The sequence below is a fragment of the Hemitrygon akajei genome, chromosome 8 (genome assembly GCF_048418815.1).
Source record: "Hemitrygon akajei chromosome 8, sHemAka1.3, whole genome shotgun sequence".
Classification (NCBI taxonomy): Eukaryota; Metazoa; Chordata; class Chondrichthyes; order Myliobatiformes; family Dasyatidae; genus Hemitrygon; species Hemitrygon akajei.
Window position 1 is genome coordinate 19,462,206 of NC_133131.1, and position 25,526 is coordinate 19,487,731.

At 36.5% G+C, this 25,526-nt stretch overlaps 1 protein-coding gene across 4 annotated transcripts in view; it reads left to right on the plus strand.

Annotated features, from left to right (window-relative positions):
* taok1a (TAO kinase 1a) overlaps positions 1-24,406 on the plus strand; it is a 159,980-nt gene extending 135,574 nt beyond the window's left edge. For all 4 annotated transcript variants that reach the window (XM_073053384.1, XM_073053382.1, XM_073053385.1 and 1 more), the window contains exons 15-20: positions 1,687-1,815; positions 4,997-5,200; positions 5,587-5,826; positions 8,249-8,461; positions 15,145-15,327; positions 17,693-24,406. In XM_073053384.1, coding sequence (XP_072909485.1) covers positions 1,687-1,815; positions 4,997-5,200; positions 5,587-5,826; positions 8,249-8,461; positions 15,145-15,327; positions 17,693-18,154 — 1,431 coding nt within the window. In that variant the 3' untranslated portion in view covers positions 18,155-24,406. The remainder of the gene's footprint in view (positions 1-1,686; positions 1,816-4,996; positions 5,201-5,586; positions 5,827-8,248; positions 8,462-15,144; positions 15,328-17,692) is intronic.
* The last annotated feature ends 1,120 nt before the right edge of the window (positions 24,407-25,526 follow it).

Sequence of the window (25,526 nt, forward strand, 5' to 3'; positions counted from 1 at the left end):
TGTGGTGGCTTAGTGGGTGGAGGATCTGTTTGGGGAGAGTAACTGTTTTTGTCTGGTGGTTCTGGCGTTGATGGGAGGGGGTGATAGAAAAGTAAAAAGAGCATTGTTAGAGTTTGGTATTGGAATGACAGACAAAAACAGTTATATCTTTCATGATTTATGTTTTACAGTTCTATGAATATAACTCTGCATGCCTCTCAATCATTTATAATATTTGCACTAGTAATTTTGACCACTTAGTTTTCTTAATCTCTTAGTAGTTTTGTCCCTGTAGTCTAATTTATGTATCCTTTCGTGAACTGAGGGTGGAGGTTAGGGTGATGAACAGCTGACATAATCATCTCACTAATGGCTCAAAGCCAGTTTTCTTGCATTGCCAGCAAGTGATGCATAGTATACATGGAATGGAATGCCAGTTTTCTGCATGCTAGACTGGTTCTTGCAATTTTAAGCTGTCTAAACTTGCTGTCTGCATATTTGACAGTTTCATATCATCACAGGTGTGCTGGGAGCTTATTTTAACTGCTGCATCACCAAAGTTCATTTTAGCACTGTATCTGGAATTTCAGCAATTTTCAGTGACGCTAGGGATGTCATTCAGTGTGCCAGGTGACACAACTGATTTGTAGGCTTTCATTATATTAGGCCAGTTTGACCGTTTGGACTTGAGCAATCACAAAATAAGCCTAGAATGAGCTTGTGATGAACGTTGGTTGTCGCTTCAGTTGACAACTAGGCATGGATTGACCTATTATTCCATTGTAAGCATCACAGAAAAAAATAAAACTGAAATTATGGTCTTTTTTGCTTATGATTTTTGCAGTTAATTGACGAAGAACTGGCCTTCATAATTCAGGAAAAACAGAATTTGAGTTTAATTAGTGGGAATTTTGCTGGAGTGTTTAATAATTTGGGAGTTTGCTGTGAAAAGTGCAAATTTCTGGGAAACATCAAGCAAAGTGGATGTTGGTAACAGAAAGCAGGAGAAGAATTAGTTTATAACAATTATCATAGCACAATTCCTTTATTATGCTGTAAGTTTTTTTATTTTCATGTTCATGCATTCATCCAGCTGAACAACAGAGGGTTTAAAACATAGTCCAAGAAGGTGGGTGCTGTTCCAGTTTTCTTCAACTTTACTACTGCGTACTATTGCTACCTGGCAAGTAATCTACAAATGTCAGAAACTCAGAGGTGCTTGTTAAAATTTTACTGGGGGATCCTTTGGATTTTAAGTTAAGTATAGCAATAACAGGTTAGTATCATTAGTGATAATGAAACTTTTGGATTATGGCTAATAATCTATCTGATTCACTCTTGTCCTTCAGGGAAGGAAATTTCCTCCACAACCCCCCCCCCCCCCCCCCAACCCTCATCCTTACCAAGATTTATCTGTGACTCCAAACCCACAGCAAAGGATCAGATTATGAATTTTGCATTGAATTTTATCAACTACTTTGATACTGAAATGTTAAAGTAATTATGTCATCACTGAGATTAACAGCTGTTATTCTACACATCACTTTGCAAGTGCCATTTTGCTTAAATTGGAGTGGTTCAAGATGATTCACTGCTATCATTTCAAAAGTATTTGTGGATGGACAATAAATTCTGACATTTCTAGCAATGCTCATGTCTCGTGATTAATTTTAAAGTGTTTTAATTTCAAATATTTTATGTTGTTAGACCAAAGCAGTTTCTACTGAAGAAAAGAAATTTCAACAGCACATACAGGCACAGCAAAAGAAGGAATTGAGCAGCTTCCTGGAATCCCAAAAAAGAGAATACAAACTACGTAAAGAACAATTAAAAGAGGTAAAAGTAATTTCATTACTTTCTTAACAATGAATGCTTACTTAAAGCTGTTGGGTACTCTTGATTATGAATGAGTTCTTAAAGCAATCTACAGTGCTTTATCTAGCGATGCAAATGTATTGTAATATTGTAGCATTTATTAAGTAATATGTACACAAAATCAATATTGACTATGGATCATTTGTTTGTATGATCTCCAAATTTTATTTACCATGAACTATAATGATGTTGCTTTATAGCACATGAATTATCTCCTATTTTCCTTTGAAACACTGCTACAAGCTGTGGTGAAATTATTTATACCTGTACTTCAATGTTACTTGCTGTATGAAGATACCTTCCAAACAATTAATAGAAGTGCTGCAATTTATTTTGACCTGTGCAGGTTTTCACATGACGTATTTTGCTCATTTACTTCTTGGCTTGTAACCTACTGTTTTTTTTCTTGAATTTTGAGGAATTCATAGATGTGGAGAGTGGGTTAGTGGGTGAAGGTGTTGATCAGCCTTACCGTCTGGGGAAAGTAACTGTTTTTGAGTTTAGTGCTCCTGGTGTGGAAGCTACGTAACCTGTGCAGGATTTCACATGACTTGTTCTTTTTCTCCTTGGCTTGTATTCAGTTGTATTTTTATGCCAGTGATAATGATGCTTCAGTCTAGCGGTTAGAGGTGCCGAAAAGTTTCTAAGCTGGAAAAATCACAATTAGATCTAATGTTTACAGTGAGAGACCCCTCCCAGATTTTCAGTAATTATTTATTAACTTCTCAGCACTGGTTACAGCCATATTGCACCTTCAGCATTGGTTGTAGTTATGTTGCTTCTGGTTTTCAGAGCACCATTTTTAATATCAACTTAAGTAGTACAAGTTTAATTATGCTTCCAAAGCAAAGGTGACAAGGCTGAGATGCATCTGTGTATATCCCATGTATTAGTTGCTGCACCATTCTCTACATATTTTCTGGGATATTTTTAATGCTTTAATTTTTAATCAGGGAAAATTTCTGTACCACCTTCTAAAACAGTGAAGCACATTATAACCATGTGCTGCATATCTATATAAATGCTTAACTTAAACCAATAATTCCACCCTTCCCCATCCATGATATCTCCATTCTGCTAGGATTATAGGATTTTTTAAAAAAACATCATCTTGGGCCTGATCTACAAATACTGACTTGCCCGTTTTTCAAACTTCAACAACTCAGTCTGCCAAATTCTTTTTCATTGGTTTTCTACAATAAGTGCTTCAGTTAATCTATACCTGAATAGATTATTCCACGTAACATCACCAGAATGAGGTAACTGTTAACTCTGTACTATATTTTCTTGTACACAGCACTTGCTTTACACTGGAATCATTGCTTAGCACACACATAGGCTCCCAGGAATGAGAGCACAAATAGAGTCATTGTTAAAAGGGACCATTATAGCATTTTATACAGTACTGGATTATCGACAGTTCTGTAGCAGAAACCTGGTGTGAGCTCTTGTCCACTCCATTGCTCTGTGCTGTTGTGCCAGGAACCTGGGTGTTAGGGACTTGGCACACACCCTATTGTCCATTGGCATTCCCCTAGCAGAGACTATAAGTGAAGGTGCTGATTAGATCAATAGAAGAGTGTCGCCTTGGAGATACTTTTGGGTTGGGGAGAGCTATGCAGCTAAATAAAGAAAGAAGAAAGACATGTTCTGTTATATCCAGCAGGAGGCAATGCGAGAATTCATTGGATCTATGTGGTCTGTCAACATCTGAAGCAGTCACTGCTAGTACCCACCAAGTAGCAGACTGCATATTTCTAACCACCCAGTACAAGCCTTCATAGGGTAACCAATTGATTGACCAGCTGAGGGCAATAGTTTGTGCCAGGTTTCACCACACTAGCAGATAGAGCTGGGGTTCATGGCAAATCCCTAGCATAACAACTTTTAGCCAGAGCCAATTATACAGCTGCAGGAATTCAGGTATGTACTTTCTAGAATCAGTGTGTGGAGGGTAGCGCTCATGAAGTTGCTATGTGCTTCATAGCATAACTTCAACATACCAGCATACAACCTTTCCAATAGATGTGGAAATAGACAAATTGCCCATCGACCCTGCCATTCACAAAGACTGTGGCTAATCTAATTAGAGCCTCAACTTCACATTCCCATCTTCCATCAATAACCTTTCACCCCCTTATCATGATCTATTTAACTGAGAAATATTTAAAAACTCTGCTGCTCATAAGACTCGCAACAGTCAGTAAAAATTTCAACTAATTTCCTCAACTGTTTTAAATGGCTAACCTATATTTTTAAACAGAGATGTTCCCTCATGAAGGCTGATTTATACTTGTGTGTCGCATCAATGCCGTAGGTATCGTGTACCCTACGCCGTACCCTACACCGTAGGCTGACGTGCACCTCTCCAAAAAAGTTACTCACGTGTCGTGGCGACGCAGACCAGAGCAACTGTGATAGGTCCACTTGGTAGCATCACATTTCCTCCTACGCATTTCTGGTTGCTGCTTCTCCACCATGTCTGTGAGCTGTGCGTACACCGATCCGAAATAGATGAACCAAATCATCAAATCTACCTGCCGACATGCAAGTATGTTTGAAATCCATTTCCTCGTCCATGTCTCTCACGAAGAAACTCAACACAGTGGCATAGAAACCCCACCGCCAACTAGCGTTTTGGTGCACACCAACACATGCTTGCTACGGCGTAGAGTGACGCAGAAGTATAAATCAGGGTTATGGCGTAGGCTGCGGCGTAGCCCGTACGCACAAGTATAAATCAGCCTTAAGAGATTCAATGGGCCAAACAGCCAAATTCTGTTTCTGTGTCTTATCTCAAACGAGAACACATAGTTTCACAGTGAAGAGCCAGTCATTTAAAATTGACGTATTTAGAAATTTCCAGCAGAGAGCAATGAATCTCTGAAATTCTCTGCCCCTGAGAATTGTGGAGGCTAGCTTATTTTAAGTGGAAATAGGTAATTTTTTGAACATTTGGGGTATTGAGAGCGACAGCAATCTGTCACAGAGGCCTGAGTTAGATCAGTAATGAATGACAAGGCAAGCTTGAGAGGCCAGATGCCCTACTTTATTTTTTTTGTGTTCTAGTGATGGTGAAAGTAAAAAGAGATTGCACGGTAATTTTTCAAGAATATGACAACATTATTTTTATATTTGACAGGAATTGAGTGAAAATCAGAGTACCCCAAAGAAGGAAAAACAAGAATGGTTGTCTAAGCAGAAGGAAAATTTCCAACATTTTCAGGCTGAAGAAGAAGCTAATTTACTGCGGCGCCAACGCCAATATCTAGAACTGGAATGTCGACGTTTCAAGCGGAGAATGTTGCTTTCACGTCATAACCTTGAACAGGATCTAGTGCGAGAGGTACATTTAAATTGGCAGTGTTTATAACAGTAAATATTTCAATTTAATCATGTTCCGTCTTCACATTATCAAACATCTTGTTCTACTGTAGAGAATTTTGTGCTCATCAGCAGTAGTTTGTAGGTAATGAACTGAATTTGAAGTAGACTTGTGCAGTTCTGTTACAGTACTAATACGTTTACAGCAAAGGCAGATTGTCTATTATACAGGAAAATTAAATATTTCAGGCATTTGTTTCAGCTGTAATATCTGTGCCAGTTGGCATCCATAGAGGGATAGGTAGCTAGAACTTCAAAATGATCTTTCATCAATGACAAATGGAAATTATGTTTATTGTTGTACCTCATAGTATGTGGTTGCCCCTCAAGTATTATTATCTTCCTCAGGAGCTGAACAAAAAGCAAACACAAAAAGATCTGGAACATGCAATGTTACTGCGCCATCATGAATCCATGCAGGAGCTGGAATTCCGCCACCTCAATACCATACAGCGTATGCGCAGTGAGCTCATTAGACTGCAGCACCAGACTGAGCTCACCAATCAACTGGAGTACAACAAACGTCGAGAGCGGGAGCTGCGGCGTAAACATGGAATGGAAGTGCGACAGCAGCCCAAGAGTCTGAAGGTATGGGTGAATATAAAATATTTTGTCTTACACACAAGAGATTCTGCAGGTGCTAGAAATCCAGAGTAACATGCATAAAATTCTGGAGGAATCCAACAGGTTAGACAGCATCTATGAAACGTAGACTGTTTATTAATTTCCATAGATGTTGCCTGACCTGCTGAATCCCTCCAACTCTTGTGTTGCTATAGTTTTTCATTTCTTCGCTGGCTTTGAGTATCTTCCATCTAAAAAGATGACAGTAACCTGTTCTCAGGTCACTGTAATTTCACCCTTCAGTTGCTTGGTCTGGTGGTGTACAAAACTGGAAGCTTCTTTTTCTCCTCTGACAAGTACGTTTTGCTTGTGCTTACGGCTAAAACTGAAAGCTTGTTGTATTGTAAAAAGGTGGTTATAAACATTATGCATTACTACCTAAATAATGCTTTGGCTTTCACAGTCAATATTAATTTTATATTAACTTGTAAATTTAATCAACTGAACCTCTTAATATTGTTTTTATTATGATTATGCATTCTCAATCATACAATATTTGGTAACTTGCATGCTAAATTTGATATTAAGCATTGCTGGTCTCGGGTGCTTAAGCCTGATTGACAGGGGTATCACCTGGGTGGGCCTTCATGGTTTCCACATTCAGGGCTGCAGTAATTAGTTTATAAATGTTTTTTTAAAAAAACCTGGGTTACATTTTTCAACTCTTCTCCTTATTGTTTGGAGAACTGAGGTTGTTCGGTAATGTTGCACATGAAAATATTTGAGCCATAGGAAGTTAATGATAAATTCCGCAATTTTATTGTAGCCCTCCGTTGTTTTTTTTTAAACCTATGATTCATCTTCACATTATTTTATTAATATCCTCAAAATTCAAGTATTAAACCAAGTATTCCCTTAATGTTTGCATAAGCACAGTAGGATTATTGAGGTTAGCATGCTTTCCTCTGAAAATACAGTAAGTAAAAAGCCCCAACAAACGGGTTCATACTTAACACTTGCTGATCATTGTCATTTCCTGCATGCCGATTCTTGACAGGCATTTAACTACTATACTATAAACAAGTCTCCATTGAAAGAGAAGAACATGAGCAGTGGTCAGCGATGAAATATCTTGTGATTTTTGTGAATGGGAAATGTGTACATACCTTAAAGTTTTTTAATTTTGGCATGATTACAAATCTATATCATCAAAGAACTATCTATATGAGGAGAAGTGATTCACATGAATTTAAAGCTGGGGGATAGCAATCCTGTAGTTTCCTACAAAAGCTTTTGTTGATGTACAGTTGAATAGAAAAGCCACATCAACCAGCCTTCTGAATTGGAATGAGAGGGAGAGTTGAAGTGAGTGGCAACTGGGAGATCCTGTCTGTTGTGGCGGACGGAGCATAGGTGCTCGATGAAGCGGTCCCCCAATAACTCTCCTTCACATTCCCATTTGGATATGTTCATACATGGCCTCCTCTACTGCCATGATGAGGCCAAACTTCGGTTAGAGGAACAACATCTCATATACCGTCTGGGTAGTCTCCAGCCCCTTGATATGAACATCGAATTCTCCAATTTCCGGTAATTCCCTCCCTCTCCCTTCCCCATCCCACCTCTACTCTGTCTCCTCTTCTAGCTGCCTATCACCTCTCATGACTCTGCCTTCTTCTACTACCCATAGTGCTTTCCCTTTAGATACCTTCTTCACCTCTCTTGCCTATCCCCTCCCTGCTTCCCCTCCCCCACCCCTTGATCTTTCCTCTGATTGGTTTTTCACCCTCTCCCCACCTTCTTTATAGGCTCCTGTCCCCTCCTTCTTTAGTCCTGATGAAGGGTTTCGACCCGAAATGTTGACTGTTTCTTTCAACGGATGCTGCCGGACCTGCTGAGTTCATCCAGCTTTTTTGTACGTCTTGATTTGACCACAGCATCTGCAGTGCACTTTGTGTTTACACTTCATGTTCTCTAATGCTAGTTCTGCCACTATAGAATAAAGACATTCATGCATGTCCAAAAGAAACTACATTGCACACTGCACACAGTACATTTGAGCTGACTTGTATATTCCATATTTTTATTTTCTGAATTTTTAAATGTTTTGAATTGCAAACTATAAGGATGGAATATTACTCATTAATTCTCCATTAATTGAAGTACACAAGTTCAGACATAAGACCATAGGTCCATATGACATAGGAGCAGAAGTAGCCCACTGCCATTCCATCACGACTGATTTATTATTATCCCTCTCAACCCCATTCTCCTGCCTTCTCCCTGTAACCTTTGACAGCCTTATCAATCAAGAAACTCCACAGATTCACCACCCTGTGGCTAAAGAAATTCCTCAACATAAGAGCTGGAAATTCTATTCTGTAGAAACTTTAAAAATGTTTATCTCTGGGATGAAATCTGTAAAATAACTTTGTACATTTTGTAGTCAAAAGAGTTGCAAATCAAGAAGCAATTCCAGGACACTTGCAAGATACAGACACGGCAGTACAAGGCACTTCGCAACCACTTGTTGGAAACTACTCCTAAGAGTGAACACAAAGCTGTGCTCAAGCGACTGAAGGATGAACAGACAAGGAAACTAGCCATACTTGCAGAACAGTATGATCACAGCATCAATGAAATGCTGTCAACACAAGCAGTGAGTTTTTTTTGTATTGTTAAATAAATTTTACTTAGTTGGATGAATATCTTCTCAGCTGGATGGAAGTAGCCCATCAAAGATTGGGTTCAGAGTGAAGATGGTGGATTCTGAGCTAGGCAATCATATACAATGTTTAGACATAGCGAATTGCTCCAGTTCTCATGCATGCAAGCAGTACTCTTAATTTTCTGCCATAACTTTCTGTAGTAATTGTGATTGGACACTGTTGATACTGTTGCAAAGCAAAATAATATAAGGGCAGTAAAATTATTTATTCTAAATTCCACTACACCATTTCTATTCATGTACAATATTCTACCCTGAATGAACAAAGATGAATGCTTCAAGCTATTGTTTTCTCTGTCTGAAGCACAGCATATATCTATTACTGTTTTAGTATATTTAAATCTAAAATAAAAACAGTAAGTACAGAACGTGCTCAGCCAACATCACTGGGCAAATATGCACCGGTGTTGCCTGATCAGAGGATTTCAGTTTTTATTCACATTTCCAAGCTTCAAAGTATTTTACTTAGATAAAGTTAATTTGAACCTGATCTTAATTGCCTCGATTTCACTCTCTGCTCCCAGTGTTTTTGATAGCATTGAATTTTTTTCTTTATGTAAGTTGAAGGGAGCTACTAAGCTTGGATTATTTACAAATGCTATTTCTGTAGATTCTGAAACTAACACAAAAAACATTCCAATGGTAACAGCGAAATAAACATGAAATAATGCCATTTAGATATGATGTACAGCACCATTTTATTCTAATGATAAACTCTAATGATAAAATTACACAACTTTTTCAAATTTGGTGAAGTAGTCACTGATAACTATAGTTATTGATAAATCTTGTGCAGGAGTCCACAAACATGGCTGCTGCAACCACTTCGAGGCAAAGTTACATTATTTATTAATGAAGCATATTTCTGCTGTGTGGTAAATAAAGGATTTTTGCTATTATTTAATACTGTATTCATAAAGCCAACAAAGCACAGTTCTTGTTGTTTTTACTTTAAACCATTTATTTTATATTGAGTTGAACTGGATCAGCATCTGCAGAATTCCCATGGTTTCCAGGGATGTGAGAAGCAATACAATAAATGATGATTGTCCAAATCATGAATGGTATTTTAGAATGCAGTAGCCAACGGCAGTCCTAGTTTATGAAACTAGGAGAAAGTAACACTACTTGGAATATTTAGTGCCGTAGCTTTTTCATTCAGCACTGGTACATCCATGCATCAGCGCTCAGAGTTGATTTATGAGAAAGGTACCCATCTAGGTAAACATACATGAAATTAGCTTTTTTAGGCCAAAGAGTTTACTAAGCTGTAAATATAGTTTAGTATACCCTAGGCATCTCATTTGCACCTCCTATACAAAGAATTGTCAGGATATTCTGCAGTAAAACTAGTTCACATGCTGAAATTCCCATCCCTTAAATGTATTTCTCTCAAGTATGGTGGGAGACAGCACAGATTATGGAGTAGTTGAATCATCAACAGTAATTTTGGAGGTACTGTTTAAAAATGTCTGCGCCTAAATTATGTCAATTTCATGGTATAATAGTGAACACAGATAGTTTTGTCATTGTGGCAACTGCAGAATCTAGACAACACTTGCCAAAGTGGAAAATGTAAATTTCTTACATTTAGTCTATTAATGGTTATTCAGTTTTACAAGTAAAACCCTGTTAATTTGGTATCTGATGCTTTGACATGTGGCTCACTGAAGCAGTTTCCATGTTCCTTTAAACTCAGTGAGGACCCATTTCCAGCAGTCCTCTCTATGAAGAAATAACATAATAATTGAAGGAAAAATAGTTATAGTGAAGTAAAAATGTTAATTAGTTTTACTGAAAATCATGCTTTAGTTGTAGGTCTGTGGCAAAATGAATCAAAGAAGAGTTGAATGACAAATGAAGGAGAATATGATCTATGGAGAACTAGGAAAGTAGGAGTGGGTCTGATAGGATTGCTCTGCAAGGTGAGAGCATAGACCTGAAAGAAGAATGGGCCCCTTTGCTGAAATAAGGAAGAAAGAACATCATTTGAACTCTGCTGCATTTATGACATTGCTGCATTGATTCTCAAAAAGCAACTTGTTCAGAAATATAGTGTAACTGCATAAACCTGCAAGCCATTCATTTCAAACATACAGGTCCTGGAGTTGAGTATAGTTCTTCTCCCTTCCTCATCCGGAAATCAGAGATAGTAGTTACAACTATGACATGGTCTTTGGATGATCATAATGTCAGTAACGTAACTGCTGATTCTTTCTCAAACCATTTAAAAATCCAGTCTGTCTTTCAAATCATTCTTGTCTCTGGCTAGTGTTTTTGTAAAGAACTGCTGCCAAAGTTCTCCTTGCATGTCAATGTGTGTCACTTATGGTTTGAAACATGCTTGTTAGAGACAAACGCAGGAGTAAGATGCCAGCACATCTGACATCTTGTCATGTTGCCGGTCTCGTTCCCCCCCCACCCCCCCAAGTCACCTGGTAGAGAACTGATTTATCAAATCCGCAACTGAATGCCCTTGCATCTGACCTTACAGCTGCTGGTGTAGTTAGCATAATTGAGTGAAATCTCTGATCTGTAGGTAAGTGCACTATTCAATTTTTATTTGGTTTATTTCAATATTAAAGTGTTTATTTCACTTTTAATTTTTTTAATTTTAAAACTGATTTAACAGCTTTAAGCAGTTATCAGAGGGAACAATTCAGGAGTCTTTAACGGCAGCCGCCTTTCAAAGGTTATCTTGGTGATTGAAGCAGGTGCTGAGATCTGGTGACTGCTGATAACCACATTGCGGCAGGGCCACTCAAAAATGGAGGATCAATTTGGTTGGCCCACTGTATCAGTCAGGATTAATGTGGGCAAGCAATGTGTTTGGATGGCAGATTGAATGGTCTTGTCTCTCTCAAAGAAAGCAATATCAGATTGAGCAATATACCTGCAAAGTTATTCAAATTGAGAATAGCTTGCATACTTACGATCTGCATTTTAAGTAACTTTGACAATAATAATAATGTACATGGGTTTGTAATTTATATAGTTAAAAGGCAAATATATGCTGTAAATTATGTAGAAATTATTTTTCTGTTGTTCACTTTCCTCATTTACTGACTGCAGTCCCACTGTTACTGCCTACTCAAACCACAATTATATTTTTTTATATCTACTTGAGTAGGTGGATAGATCCCTGGGTTGCATTATAAAGATGAATAATCATAATATGAAATGTCATAGATGTGATCAGGAGTGAGAAATGTCATAGATTCCTTACCTGATTGCTATCTATCAAATGCAGGAATTTTTTTCAATCATTGCAATCACTTGTGTAATATTGAGCTCAGTAATAGGGGTTTTCATGAAATTTTAATTCTTAACCATCCCGATTCACCAAGAAGTAAACTGAAAGCATCTCTGAAATGTATTTGAAGTAACTTTGATAATAATAATAATAAGATGCAACCCATGCTTGTTATTATTGTTATTTCAGAAGCATTTCATAAGCATGCAACTTATTGGTGATAATATTTTTAGTAATCAAAAATCCCCAAAGTTAATTTTATTTCCAAAATAAGAGGTTTTTTTTTTCAAAATACTCAGAAATGAGCTGCAAAAATAGCTGCTTCTGAATTAGATTTTGATTTTTAGGTGACCTGAAAGCAATAAAGGAGATATAATTTATTCTAACAACTAAAACTTATATTTTAAAGTAAATGATTATACTTTGATATGATTCCCCCCCCCCCCCCCCCCCCAATGTCTTCAGTTTACAATCCCTAGGGAAGCAGGCATTTGGATTTTTACTTCTATTTTTGTCAGTAATGTTTACAAGCAGCAGATGGCAGTACATTTTCAAATCTTCAGCCATATCAAATTAATTTATAAATGGGTAAAATAAGTATTCTAGTGGTAAAAGGATTAACTGTTGAAGTGCTATATTTAATCTTGTTCTCTACTTTGGTTGATTGATTTTGTTGACAAATTACTTGTCTAATTTGTGTTTTTTTAAAATTGAGTCTGATTTTGTGTTAGCACATGAAGCATAGTGGTTTGTATATACCAGTAGTTGTCTAATAATCAAAATTTTGTGAATTGAATTGCTCAGCCAGTCAGTCAGCAGCTGTAGAAAGTGAAATGGAGATTGTTTTGAATCAAATCCTCTTCATCAAAACAGGGAAGGGGAGAAACAGAGTTAGTATCAAACTACTGAGAGTGTTGGAGAGTTCAAATGAACTATCAGTAATAGGGTGAGATTGCTGGTCCTGGGGATGAGCTGTACAGGCAAGTTTTGGTTAATACTTTGATGAAAACAAGGGATTTAGCAAGACAAGATAAATGGGTAGAATCCCTTTGCAAAGCAGAGCACCTTCAAGGTTGATATTCTTGAAAGAGAAGTAACTGAATCCAAAAGAAAATGGAATTGCTAACTGTGAAGAAGCTGTGCTCTGCTTTCCAAAAGGAATTCTGTCTCTCTCTAAGATCTGTTCACCCTCAGTGATTTCTGTTTCTCCTCTGGTCTTAAGCAAATTGTTGATCAAAACTCAATTTGTTTCCAGCTTATCTCCAGGACAAGCCTGACCTCGCCCTGTCAGGGGTAATGTCATTGTTCTGTCTCCCTCTGTAAATGGTTTTCACTCCAAAGGTTCGCTTAGTTTCTCTATCCATGGATGCTGCCTGACTTAGAACAATACAGTGCAATACAGGCCTTTAGGTCCACAATGTTGTGTGGACTTTTTAACCTACTGCAATATCAATCTAATCCTCCATCCCACATAGTTCTTCATTTTCTTTCATCCAGATGCCGATTTAACAGTCTCTGATATATTTGCTTCTACCATTATCCTGGTAGCTCCACACATCCACAACTGTCCATGTACTAAAACAAATAAAATCTACCTCTGACATCCCCTTTTAGACTTTCCTCCAATCACTTTCAGGTTATGCCCCCTTGTATAAGCCATTGATGCTCTGGGAAAGAGTCTCTGGCTGTGCATTCTATGCCTCTATTAGCTTGTACACCTCCTCATCCAATTTTACTCTAAAGTGAAAAGCCCTAGATCGCTTAACCTATTTTCAAACTAGTATAAAATTAACGATATATTCTCTAATCCAGACAGCATCCTCTCCTCTTCACCCACTCTAAGGCTTCCACCTCCTTCCTATAATGAGGTGGCCAAAATGGAACACTGCACTCCAAGGTATTCACTAATCCACTTCGTGCATATTTTGTTTTGATTTCAAATTTTCAGTATCTGCAGTACTTCTGGTGCAAATGCAGATACTTTTCATGTAAGTACAGGTAACTAGCTGGCATTTATTTCAGGGCAGCGCCCTCTGTAGGACATGCATGATTTCTGAACTAGACAAGCATCATTGAGGTTTTTCAAACATTGGATTGAAGAATTTTCACAGAAGCTGAACCAGAAAGATTTAAAAGAAATAAGATGTGCATAACTTAAATGTAATTGAAAAGATATAAGATTAATTGCAAAATACAGAAGTTTAGATTTTTTTTACATTAAAACTTAGAGCATCTTGTAAGGGGATGAGACTTTTCAATTATTGAAATTTCAGCGTGGTTCTGAGGAAAACATAAAGTCAGTTTAAAAGTGGTTCAGTGGGAGACAGCAAAGGGCAGGAATCAGAATTCCAGTGGCGAAAGGCCACTGGAATTCGTTCTAGATCCAGTGCTTTTTTTAATGTTAGTGGGCAATGATAAGGAGGTCTGCCAGACAAAAACATTGAGAAGAGTTCTGAGCAGCAGCAGGATAATAGACTAGTCAGGTGGTTTCAAAAGTGGACAAATAGAATTCAGGGTGTTTAGGTTAATGCATCTGGGGAGGTTACATGGGGCAAGGGAAGAGAAGCAGAGATTTTGAGTTGTCTAAACACAGTTTCTTGAAGGTTTTTTTAAAAAAAGTGTATTAGGCATACAGGATGTTTGCTTTGAGCTGAGACTTGTATAAGAGCACAGAGTTAGTTCTAGATGTGCAACAAATGGTATCTACCTATAGAACACCATTTAAGGCACAGCCAGAATTTACTGTACATTATAGAAAGCACCAGAGAGAATGCAGAGGAGATGTACAGGGCTAGAGACTTGCATTGATGTGTAGAGTCTTTCTTAGCTGGGACATATAAATTGACGGTAAATTTGATTGAGAGAGTAGAATCAGGTAAGGCCTTAAATGAGAAGTAATCAAATCCCTTGGTAGACGTATTGGTAATCTGGAGATGAGAATTTAAGTTAATTAGTGGAATAATTGAAAGGATGTTGAGAAAATCTTTTTGGAGTAATGTGATTCAGGAACTCTGTCTAAAAGGGTAGAGGAGGCAAATATCTACATCCAAAAGACAAGAAGTGGGTACCTTTTATAGCAGCAGACTTAAGAGCTGGGAAATAACTCCATGTCTAGCCAGCATAGGCCAAATGGCAAATGTTCAGTGATGATTTTCTGTAATGTAGTGACCTTCATATATTAATAAGATGTTTGAATTTTTTTATGTCAAAACTGAACAATGGTGATGTTAGCTAGGTGACATCAGAGGATATATTTTGCACTTGTGCTTTCCAATGATGTTTGTTAACTGAACAGTTATTTTGTCCTAATTCAAAATATTTATTAATTTTCTTTTCTATTATTAAATAAATTTTCTTACAGTTACGCCTAGATGAAGCTCAGGAGGCTGAATGTCAGGTGCTGAAAATGCAATTGCAACAGGAACTTGAGCTGCTGAATGCATACCAGAGCAAAATAAAAATGCAGACTGAGGCGCAGCACGAGCGTGAGCGTAAGGAATTGGAGCAGAGAGTTTCGCTACGCAGAGCCCTACTAGAGCAAAAGGTACAACATAACTGCATGTCTAAATGTTACCTTGTCAACACTGGAGTTTCAAAAATGATCTGGTATTTTCAGATATGAATTCACCCAGTTCATTACAGAAGTTTTTCAAAATGACAATTAAGTAATGCTCGTAATATTAAGAGTTACTAAAAATTGCACCTCCACCTTATTTCAATCTGGATATTAAGGGTGGAATTGATTCTTCTATTAATGTATCTACCTTTGAACATAATGTTAATAGTATTCAAAGGAAAGGAGCATGCTTACAATACCTCACAGGTTAGGCAGCAATTTTGAAGATTCAGAATTGAAAAGGTTAAGTGAAAAGGAAGCGGGAAGGGAGTGAAGAGGTGTAATCAGGTGGACATCAAAGGATTGATTAAAGGAAAGATGAAGCAGGTCAAAAGTGGTATTAGAATAGGAAAAGAAAGAAAAGTAGTCTAGAGGAGGTGTAAGCAGCAGTGGCAGAATAGTGAAATGGTCACATTGAATCCTGAAGATTGTAGTATGTCTAATTAGAAGATGATGTGCTGCTGCTGCTGATATAAAAACAGAAAATGCTGGTAATAGCCTTAAAACAATAAATCTCATTTCTTTTCTACCTGGATTTCTTTTTTGCATTTTCTGTTTCGTTTCTTTTTATATTGCTATTTTCATTTGAATAATGTAGGATGCCAAGAACCAAGGTAAAAGAGAGGGATACAGTATATGTAGAATTCAAATGGGAGATGACCAGAAGTCAAATATTACAATTACATACTGATTAGTGGTATTCTGCAAAGTTACCCAATCATTTGTGATCTCCATCATAGAGAATTTGAAAGAAGTTCAGATAAATCACTTCATCTGGAAAAACATATTTAGATACCTGTGTGTGAGAATACTGAAGGCCAAGTGTTTCGTCTCCTGTGCTTGCTTGCACAGGTGGGTGCTCTGGAATAGGGATGGAATTTTGATGTCTCAGGCAGTGGTCTCATTGGAATGCTGAAAGGGGATGAGATCCAGGGAGAATCAGTGTAACAGCTGAGTTGCCAGAAATAGGGAAAGTTTGATCTGTTGACCATGAGGTTGATATGATAGAAAATAAGTACCTTAGAAACCATATAAACAGCTTGATATGGGTGAATGTTCTGAAGGGAGGAAACAAGCATAACTAAAACTCCTCATGATTTATCCTCCTGTAGTCACATTTAAGAGAATGTGAATATGTAAGCAGTGAGTATTAAAATCTACACTGTACTGAAAAAAATAAATTGAAGCATGATTTCATTAAGTTGGAAATGTTTTCAAACATTTAGGTTAGGTTTTACTTTCTTGAATTTATTTCCTAAAATCTGAGAATACTTCTTATCAGTTTCACTGCTGTATCCTGAGAACCTTATTCAAGTCAGTTCTGTTTAGAGCCATTTCCAATATAGCCAGCTATGGAATTTCCATTGCTGAGGCTGCATTTGACTGGTATACAAATTTAAAAGTCACGGGCATTTCAGTGCTCAGAGTAAGTGATTAAAGATTTCATAATTTATAATTTCTGTAAATGTTTTGTCATGTTTAATTAAACATTTAAAAGCATGTGCCCTAATATTCAGCTTTCTAACTGGAAAAACCTTGATTTAGTCTGTTAAGTAAAACATCTACTAGCAGTAGAACAGGTGTTTGAGCATATATATGAGCTCTGTGATACTGTTCCTATAAATATTTGTTGTTGGAAGTGTAGCTGTGCATTCCCTGCTTCCATCATTGAACAGATAACAGATGGTAATGATGCTGCACTACCAACTACATAATAGCACATATTGGAAGCTGCTGAATTGTTCAAGCAGATTGGAGGTTAAAGGTTGCATTAGCCTTTAACACAAGCAGAGGCTATCAGAGTTGGAAGATAATCTTAGTTAAACACAGAATTTAATTGGCATGATAGTGTAGTGGTTAGTGCAGCATTTCTTAGGGCATCGGAGTTCTGAGTTCAATTCTAGCATCCTCTGTTAAAAAGTTCGTACACTCTTCCCAATGCTTGTTAGTTTCTTCCATGTGCTCCCTTCCTCCCACAGTCCAAAGGCATACTGGTTAATGGGTTAATTGGAAGTTGTAAATTTTCCTGTGATTAAGCTAGGGTTAAATTAGTTTGTTGCTGGGTGATACAGCTCGGTGGGCCGATAAGGCCTGTTCTGTGCTGTATCCCTATAAATAGAATAAATAAAATGAAATATTTTCTACATATAAAAGTAGATCTACAAAATTATACCACCTTATATGAATTTTCTGTCAGTACATTAAATCATGCACTTATGGAAAGCTTTAAATATCCTCGCAACAAACGAGCTACAGTTTCAAAGGCCTCATCATTAGTACTTTACGTTTACAGATTGAAGAGGAGATGCTGGCACTGCAGAATGAACGCACTGAAAGAATACGAAGCTTACTGGAACGTCAAGCACGAGAAATAGAGGCTTTTGACTCTGAGAGCATGAGACTTGGCTTCAGCAACATGGTCCTTTCTAATCTGTCTCCAGAGGCTTTTAGCCATAGTTACCCAGGAGCCACCAGTTGGTCTCATCACCCTTCTGGAGGAGCTGGACATCACTGGGGTCACCCAATGGGTGGCCACCATCCAGCCTGGGGTCACCCAATGTCAGGTGGATCCCAACCATGGGGACATCCTGCTGGCCCAGTTGTTGCTGTACCCAGAGGAGGTGGTATGGGGGTCCGCAACAGTCCCCAAGCTCTCAGGCGGACGGCTTCCGGGGGCAGATCTGAGCAAGGCATGAGCAGGAGCACAAGTGTTACATCGCAAATTTCTAATGGTTCACACATGTCTTACACATAATTTTAATTGGCTGGGGAACAGATGTGTTACTGCTGTCATGCCTCCATGCTCTGCAGAAACCGCCCCATTTGCATCAATCTGAAAGCCCTCTATTGGTACTGCGGTTGTGATGCAGAGTGCAGGCATGTTTGTTTCGCCTTTCAGGAAAAACAGGTCTTTTGTGTTGATACAAAATCTTTTCATTTGTCAACATTTCATACTCTATCTGTTTGATCAGTCCTTGAAAAAAATGTGAACAAAGGCCAAAAGAAAATCCTTGCTGAGCCTGGTTCTCTCCAGCTGGTGCAGTGTGGCACAGTGACATCCCTTTACATGTCCTTTGTAGCGCTATTCCTAATTGGTGGCTTTAGTAATTTTACTTATTAAAACAAAAAAAAAATACCTTTGATTGCCATTAGTTTCTGCTGGCCATTATACCATATACTTTTCAAGGGCTGAACCAGTAATCTCACCAGCTGCTAACCAACGTTATATTTGTTTGCCTGAGGCATTTATCTGCTGAAATAGATATATATGGGGAAAAAACGTAAAAGGGTTAGATTCTCTTCCATGAGCAGAAAATGAATATAGTGAACAGACTGGAAGTTGGGCTGTGTTTGAAAATGGGACCGTATTATAGTTTGATGCAGCATTTGGTATTTATGAACAGTCTCAAACCTGCATTTGTTTAGTGAACACAGGTCAGTTACTCATCTGGCATTAACCCTTTGCTACTTTTATCTGTGAAATATTTAGCCACTAACATGTCCAAAATATGGACACTAGTTAATAGGAGGAATATTAATTTTAACTAATGCATAACATTAGTGATGCCATAAGTAAATCGCCAAATAATAGATTAAAGGAAAAACTGCCTTCTGCTAAATCTTTTGATTATCCCCACTCCATAATTTTCAGATTTTTTTCATTAAGTGCAGCATACTTTTTCGGTGAACCTTCACATGTCCCAATGAGCATGTCACGTGGCTTAAAAATGGTGATGCTGCACCATAGTGAACATGTTCCAAATTTAAAGTATTTACAAGCTACCATAGAAAATGGTTTTAAACTCTACATATGAGAACTAACAACACATTACCATTACTGAAACCCATACATACTGTTCTTAAAACAGTTTCGATACAGAACACTATTTTTAAATTATACAGATAGTATAATTTTATTTTTAATAAGTAAAAATTAAGAGTGTTTTTGTAATAGGCTGTTGTACAATATGCTCTGACCTTGGGCGCATGTCAGAAACAAAGTTACATTGTGCGGGTCTATGAGTTGTACAATAATCTATTGCCACTATGCTGTGAATGTTATCGTCCCTTCAGAAAATACACTGCAGTAAGTAAAACGCTTCCCTAAAATTCAGGTTACATCAGAAAAGTTTTTTTTTAAATTGAAGAATGTATGTATCTGTAAATATGTAGTAATTTGGAATTGCTGAGCTGCTGGCCTAGTTCCTGACTTTTTTTTTTATACTGAATTTAGGTTCTTTCAACAACAACAACAAAAAAGAACTTAGTGCCATTATTAGCACCAGTGAGCATGCCTATGACTTTTTAGCATTCTATGTATCACTATTACTACTCTGTAGTATAATGTAACAAGTCTTAATGTGTTAAACAGACAAGAAATACATCTGAAAGCTATGCTTGCTTCGCATCCTTCCAGTGCTGACTGAATGGGCAGTAGAAAATTCCGTGTATATACTGCATTCCATATCAAAAATACATTTAATATAAACTTATGTTGAAGTGACATTAAATCTTGCCAATAACCTAAGTTTTTCTTCATGCTGCATTGTGTAACTTGTCACAGAATAATTGTAGTTGTCATTACTTTGCCAAAATCAGTAATGTGAATAGGAAGGCAGGTTGGTTTCCATATGTTTAACTTCAGTGTTACTTGGGCAAAGTTAGAATTATTCCCCTCATTACTTTATGTGATTGGTTTTAGTCTGATATTTTAATACTGCATTCCTACCCTATAGATTGATGTTTGCACCCTTCTCTAAGAAATTGCAAATTATACATATTATAAAAGACTCAATGCTGAGAATAAGAGCATGTTTCTACTTTTGCGAGTTGACAGTGTTCACACAGACCATTTATTTATATAGGGTGCTTGAATAACTTTTTAATATCAAATTTAGCTTTAAGCAAAAAAATAAATTCAGTGCCATTATTAGCACCAAGGTGCTTGAATGATTTTACAGGTGGAAACTCGGATATTAATATTATCAATATAGTCAGTACTGTTTAAAGGCAATTTATAAGAGCCCACCCAGTATTGTTTACTTCAATATTTAACAAGAGTTTGGTGTGACATGTTCACCATTTTCAAATATCCTTAATAGCACAGGCAATGAGATAATGGGATATACTGACCCTTGTATTAATATATCCATTGGAGGACAGTAGTGATTAAGATTTTTGAGCATCATCGTCTATTCTGTGATTAGCTACACTGTGAAAGATTTGCAAAGTCCATTCGGACATCCATGGCTGAAAATCAGAGCTTGCTACACTGTGACAGGCTTTTAGCTTATTTTACAACCATGGAAATATTGATGTTTCTTAAACATGAGGAATGTTTATTTGTAAATTGAATTTAAGATTAGAGTTTAGTTGCAATAGTAAACTTCTATCACCACAGTAAAATGCATTTTTAAATATAGTGTTGGTTTAGTTTTTGTTTTGCAAAGGTCTTTTAATTTATCATTCACTTCCTTTACTTTAAGTGAACATACCCCATTTTTTGATAAAAGGAACCATTTGTAGTTGTATTTATAGGTCTATAATTATAATTTTTGGTTTTGACACATCATTTGGGAATATTGCCTATTGTGCAAAGTTGAGTGTCATCTTTTCAATGCCTTTTACCAGTGCTCTGTGACCTGCTTTTAGAAGGCTCATGAGAGTGTGCCAGAATGATTCTCTTCCCATTTAGCTGCCCTTTCTCTTCCCTAAGCAGGAAATACTTTGCTCTCACTTAATTCTCTACCTGATTGCAGAGTGTAAATCAGAACAATTTCATTGGGAGATTAATTGGCAACTTGCCATACCGCATATTGAAATATTGTACATTATCATGTTATTCATGGATGCAATTTTTATGCAGATTGAGCAAACAGAATGAACAGTCATAACTTTTTAAAATTCATTTTACTTACTGATATACTACCTCTGCCCAGTAGATGAATTAGAAATTTAAATTAGAGCAAAAATGCAGTTAAAGATAATTGTAGTGGGATTGTTAAAAATTCATCATGCACAGTGACTGAAAATCTTTCATGTCCCTCACAGACTTTTCTAATTCATTTTAAAAAAGTGACCTAAGTAAATGACTTTAACACTGAGAACAATGATGAATATCAGCATTGATGCACATCATATTATTTCACTGGATTTGATTTGCTGCTCTGGATCCTTGTAGTTGAATTCGTACACTAAAACTTAACAATAACAATACAACTTACCTAATCAACTTTCAAGATTTACTCTCTTTTGTGCTCTATTTCCCCCCCTTCACTTGCAGGCATACATACACACACACAAACACAAACATTTGCATATAGTCCTTAGGTCTAAACTTGGCCAGGCATTTAACTTTTTGTTACGCAGACCCACTTATTGTGTAAGAGTGCTTTCCAGAATCTGTGTGATCTACTTTTATCTCCCTGACTTTGCATTGGAACATAAAATTGTAGAACAGTGTGATGTAATGGTTAATGTCAATGTGTGATAGAGATATACATAGGTTTGCAAAGAAGGAAGTGTCATCCCTTTCATGTGGAAGTTAAGATGAATATGCTATAATCCAGTTTTCCATTTGGTAAGTTGTTTTCAAAACAAAAAAAAATTGACTGCTTAACTCTAATTTCAAGTTAAAAATGAAAATTCTCATTTGAAACCAGCTTTTCAGGTAACTTCTGCATTGGTAACAGGTTACAAAAATGCTGAACTCCTTTCTAATGAAATATATGAATCATAGAGTTAAAATAAAAACGGCACTGAACTAGAACACTTCATTTCAAGGTAGAAATCGCCCAAGGTAGCTCTCTTCAAAGTATTGACTGCATGTTTTAAGTAGAAGCTAGGTGGTAGTGCAAAATACTATGACAAAACCAAGAATGGAAAGAAAGCAGCTTAACAAAATAGTCATTGCCATGGATGTTATTTGTTTTGAGAAGCAAGAATAGAAGTGTGCCAAGTGTTGCTTTTTATAATTGACAATAATGACAGGGTTTTTGAAGGAATGGTAGAAGTACAAATTAAAAATGTTACAATGTGACATTGTAACATTGCATTTTATACAGTGACTTCACAATCTTAATTATCTGCAATTTATTTTTACTGCAATGTTTATGATTGGCTTTGTTAGTTTTCATGCAAGATGTTGGCTGGGAACATAAGGTCTTAAATGATTTTTAAACATAACATCACAGCAAGGCTGTGGTTAGCTTTATGGATTAATCTTTGCCAGCATAAATTGCTGACTAGATACAGGTATGTCCTGGTTTTGGCCAATTTCTCTGCTTATAGGTGAAAACATCAAGCATACATTACACAAAGTAGGAAAATGTACTTCATATAGGTACATTTAGTTAATTTATATCTACCACTTTTAAATAATTAAGGAAGTAAAACACATTGATTAAAATATTTGCAGCATTGTCTATTTCATCATTAAAACAAAATGTTTACATTCACACTGAATGAATATTGTGATCAAGTTCAAGAGCTGTTATATTTTTTTACTTACAAATCATAATTGCAGCTAACCACCTATGGACTCAGAATTAGCTGCATGTGGCTTTGGATAATGAGTTTGACAAAATGCAGTTCAAGCTGAGGACAATTTGAAAATGAAATATGAGCAGGGGAGATATAAAATCAAAAATGAGAATCCACCTGTAAGAACTGTTCCGTAAAAGTCAGACCTTGAACTCCAAATTTCCAAATTTCTTAGCTCTGCCCATCCAGAACCATTGTAAAGTTTTCCAGCATGCTGCCAATGCACTTTTACCTTGAGCTTTGGTTTGCCCCTTGCCTTGATGAACTGTTCGAGGAATATCAACAATTGGCCAATATTACTGCCCACCAGTCAGGACAGAAGGAAAGGGAGCTCACCAAGAACAACCTAGTGCTAAAATCTGTAGAATATTCAACTGTAGGTTATTATGGTATAGTAGTAATCTGTTAACGTGTAGTACTGAGCTTTACCCACCGTTGAGGTAGGGAATGACTACATGCTGTTTGGTAAGCTAATCTAATGTCCTTAGTTATATAAAATTCTTTTTCTCTTGCTATAGTTGTTGCTGGCTCTGAACAAAAAAGAAAAATCACAGCTCTTATCGGGGGTTCTAAATAACTTAACGCAATTCCAGTTTTAAAAAAATATACTATTGACTGCATATATGAAAGATGGCCTAATGACTTGACATCTTGTAAATGCATAATTTTATTAACAATTTCTTTGCAGTAAGATATTTATATGGTGTAAAGGGTTAAAGAAAACCACTAAACCCACACAGTACTTGAAGAGGATATTTGTACTAAAATGTTCATTACTAACAATGCTACTATCTGAATCCCTTTTGTTTTAGTATGCAACAAAAATAGTTTAATGTGCATTAGTAATGGATGAGGGACTGAGAAATGTTAATATTGTACATTTTAAATAGCTTGCAGAAATTGTGACAAAAGCTTGAGATTTCTAACATAAACATTAAAAATGTTTTAACACTAGTCCCATGGGGTGAAGACAACACATCATGAATGTATAACCTAATCTAACCTAGAGCAACTGGCTGGTTTTAAAAAAAATCAGCATGTTTGAGCTTCTTCAACTTTTATCCTTACATTTCTATTCTGTTGTTTTCTCTGCCTAATTCTGAATCTTATTTGCACACATATGGTAGTAAATTCTGATTTTTAAATTTTAACAACCAAATCTGCTTTAATCAATTTTTTAGCAATGTTATTCAAGTTGTTCATAGCTGGTTACCAATAAGTTCCTTTGCTTATTGGTATTTCTTTTAAAAATTGTACAGTAAAAATGTCAGTATTCTGGTAACTTCTGGTTCAACATACATTAGCTCATATAACCTGTATTAATTGTATAGATTGTGAAGTTAAGCTGTTACCAAGTGTCAGAAAAAGAGAATAGGGTCATATGTAATATTTTGTTTGTAATTACCCTTTGTATCATTACAAAGGAGATGTTAAAATCAACTGTAATAAAGTAATTTTAGTACAATTTGAGTATTTGCTTATTTCAAATGGTTGTGATGATGTTAAACAGTGTGTTTACTTCATAAAATACCACCAGTGAAATTACAAGTAAAATCTATTGGATACAATTCTGAACTTCATTTAAAATCGCTCACCAACATTCGGTCATCGTAATTAATGAAGAAAGCATTTTAATTAAATTGTAAGTCATCTGTGGAGATGTAATATATTCATCAAAAATTATATCAGTGCTTAAAAAATGATAGTTTTGACTTTTGGGGAAATATGAAGACATTTGAAAACTTAAATCAGTAACTACACATGTTAAAAATCTGAGGAAAAGAAAATGTTAGAAAAATTAACAGGTCAGGCAGTTGTTTCTGTGAACAGTTAATGTTTCAGTTCAGAGACCTTTTCAGAACTTTTGGAATCATAATGGATGTTTTATAATAACTTATCTCGGGAGACAGACACAAAGGAAGAGTCGAATCAGATCAGTCTGCTTCTTCATTTGTACCATTCTTCTGTTAAATCATAGCTGTTTCACGTTTTAACTCTGTTCTGTCTTCACTCCATAGCTTCCTGTGCCATAATATTCTATATGGGCATTGTATTGGTATTTATACTCTCTAGGACAAACCCATTCTCCTGCTCTTTCCCTGATGCATAGCAAATTCTTCTTGTAGCCATTCTGTTCTTGTCACACACTGATTAACTTTATAGACTGTGAATACCAAATCATAATCATTGTCTGTATAAAACAAAAAAATCTTTGGCCATTTTAAGTCAGAGAAGCTCTTCCTCATCATCCATTGATGAGGACGAGCTTCTTTGTAGTGAAACCCCTATGATGATCCTGAACAACTTCTAAATAAATCTACTTTCATCTTCCTTAGTCTTAATCTTAGGTTGAATTACCTCCTTCCTTGATACTATAAATTTAATAGATTATAATTATCCCAGGATTCCATATACTTTGCTAGTTATTCTGGCATGGCCCACTTATAGAACTTTTTTCAGTCTCTTGAATCTGTAACCAGTGCCACAATCCTTTGGAGGACTGCTTCAGATTGCTTACTAGCACTAATTTATATGATTAAGCTGCCTTATTCTAGTTTCAAGCCAGAAGAATTTATTTCCCTGCA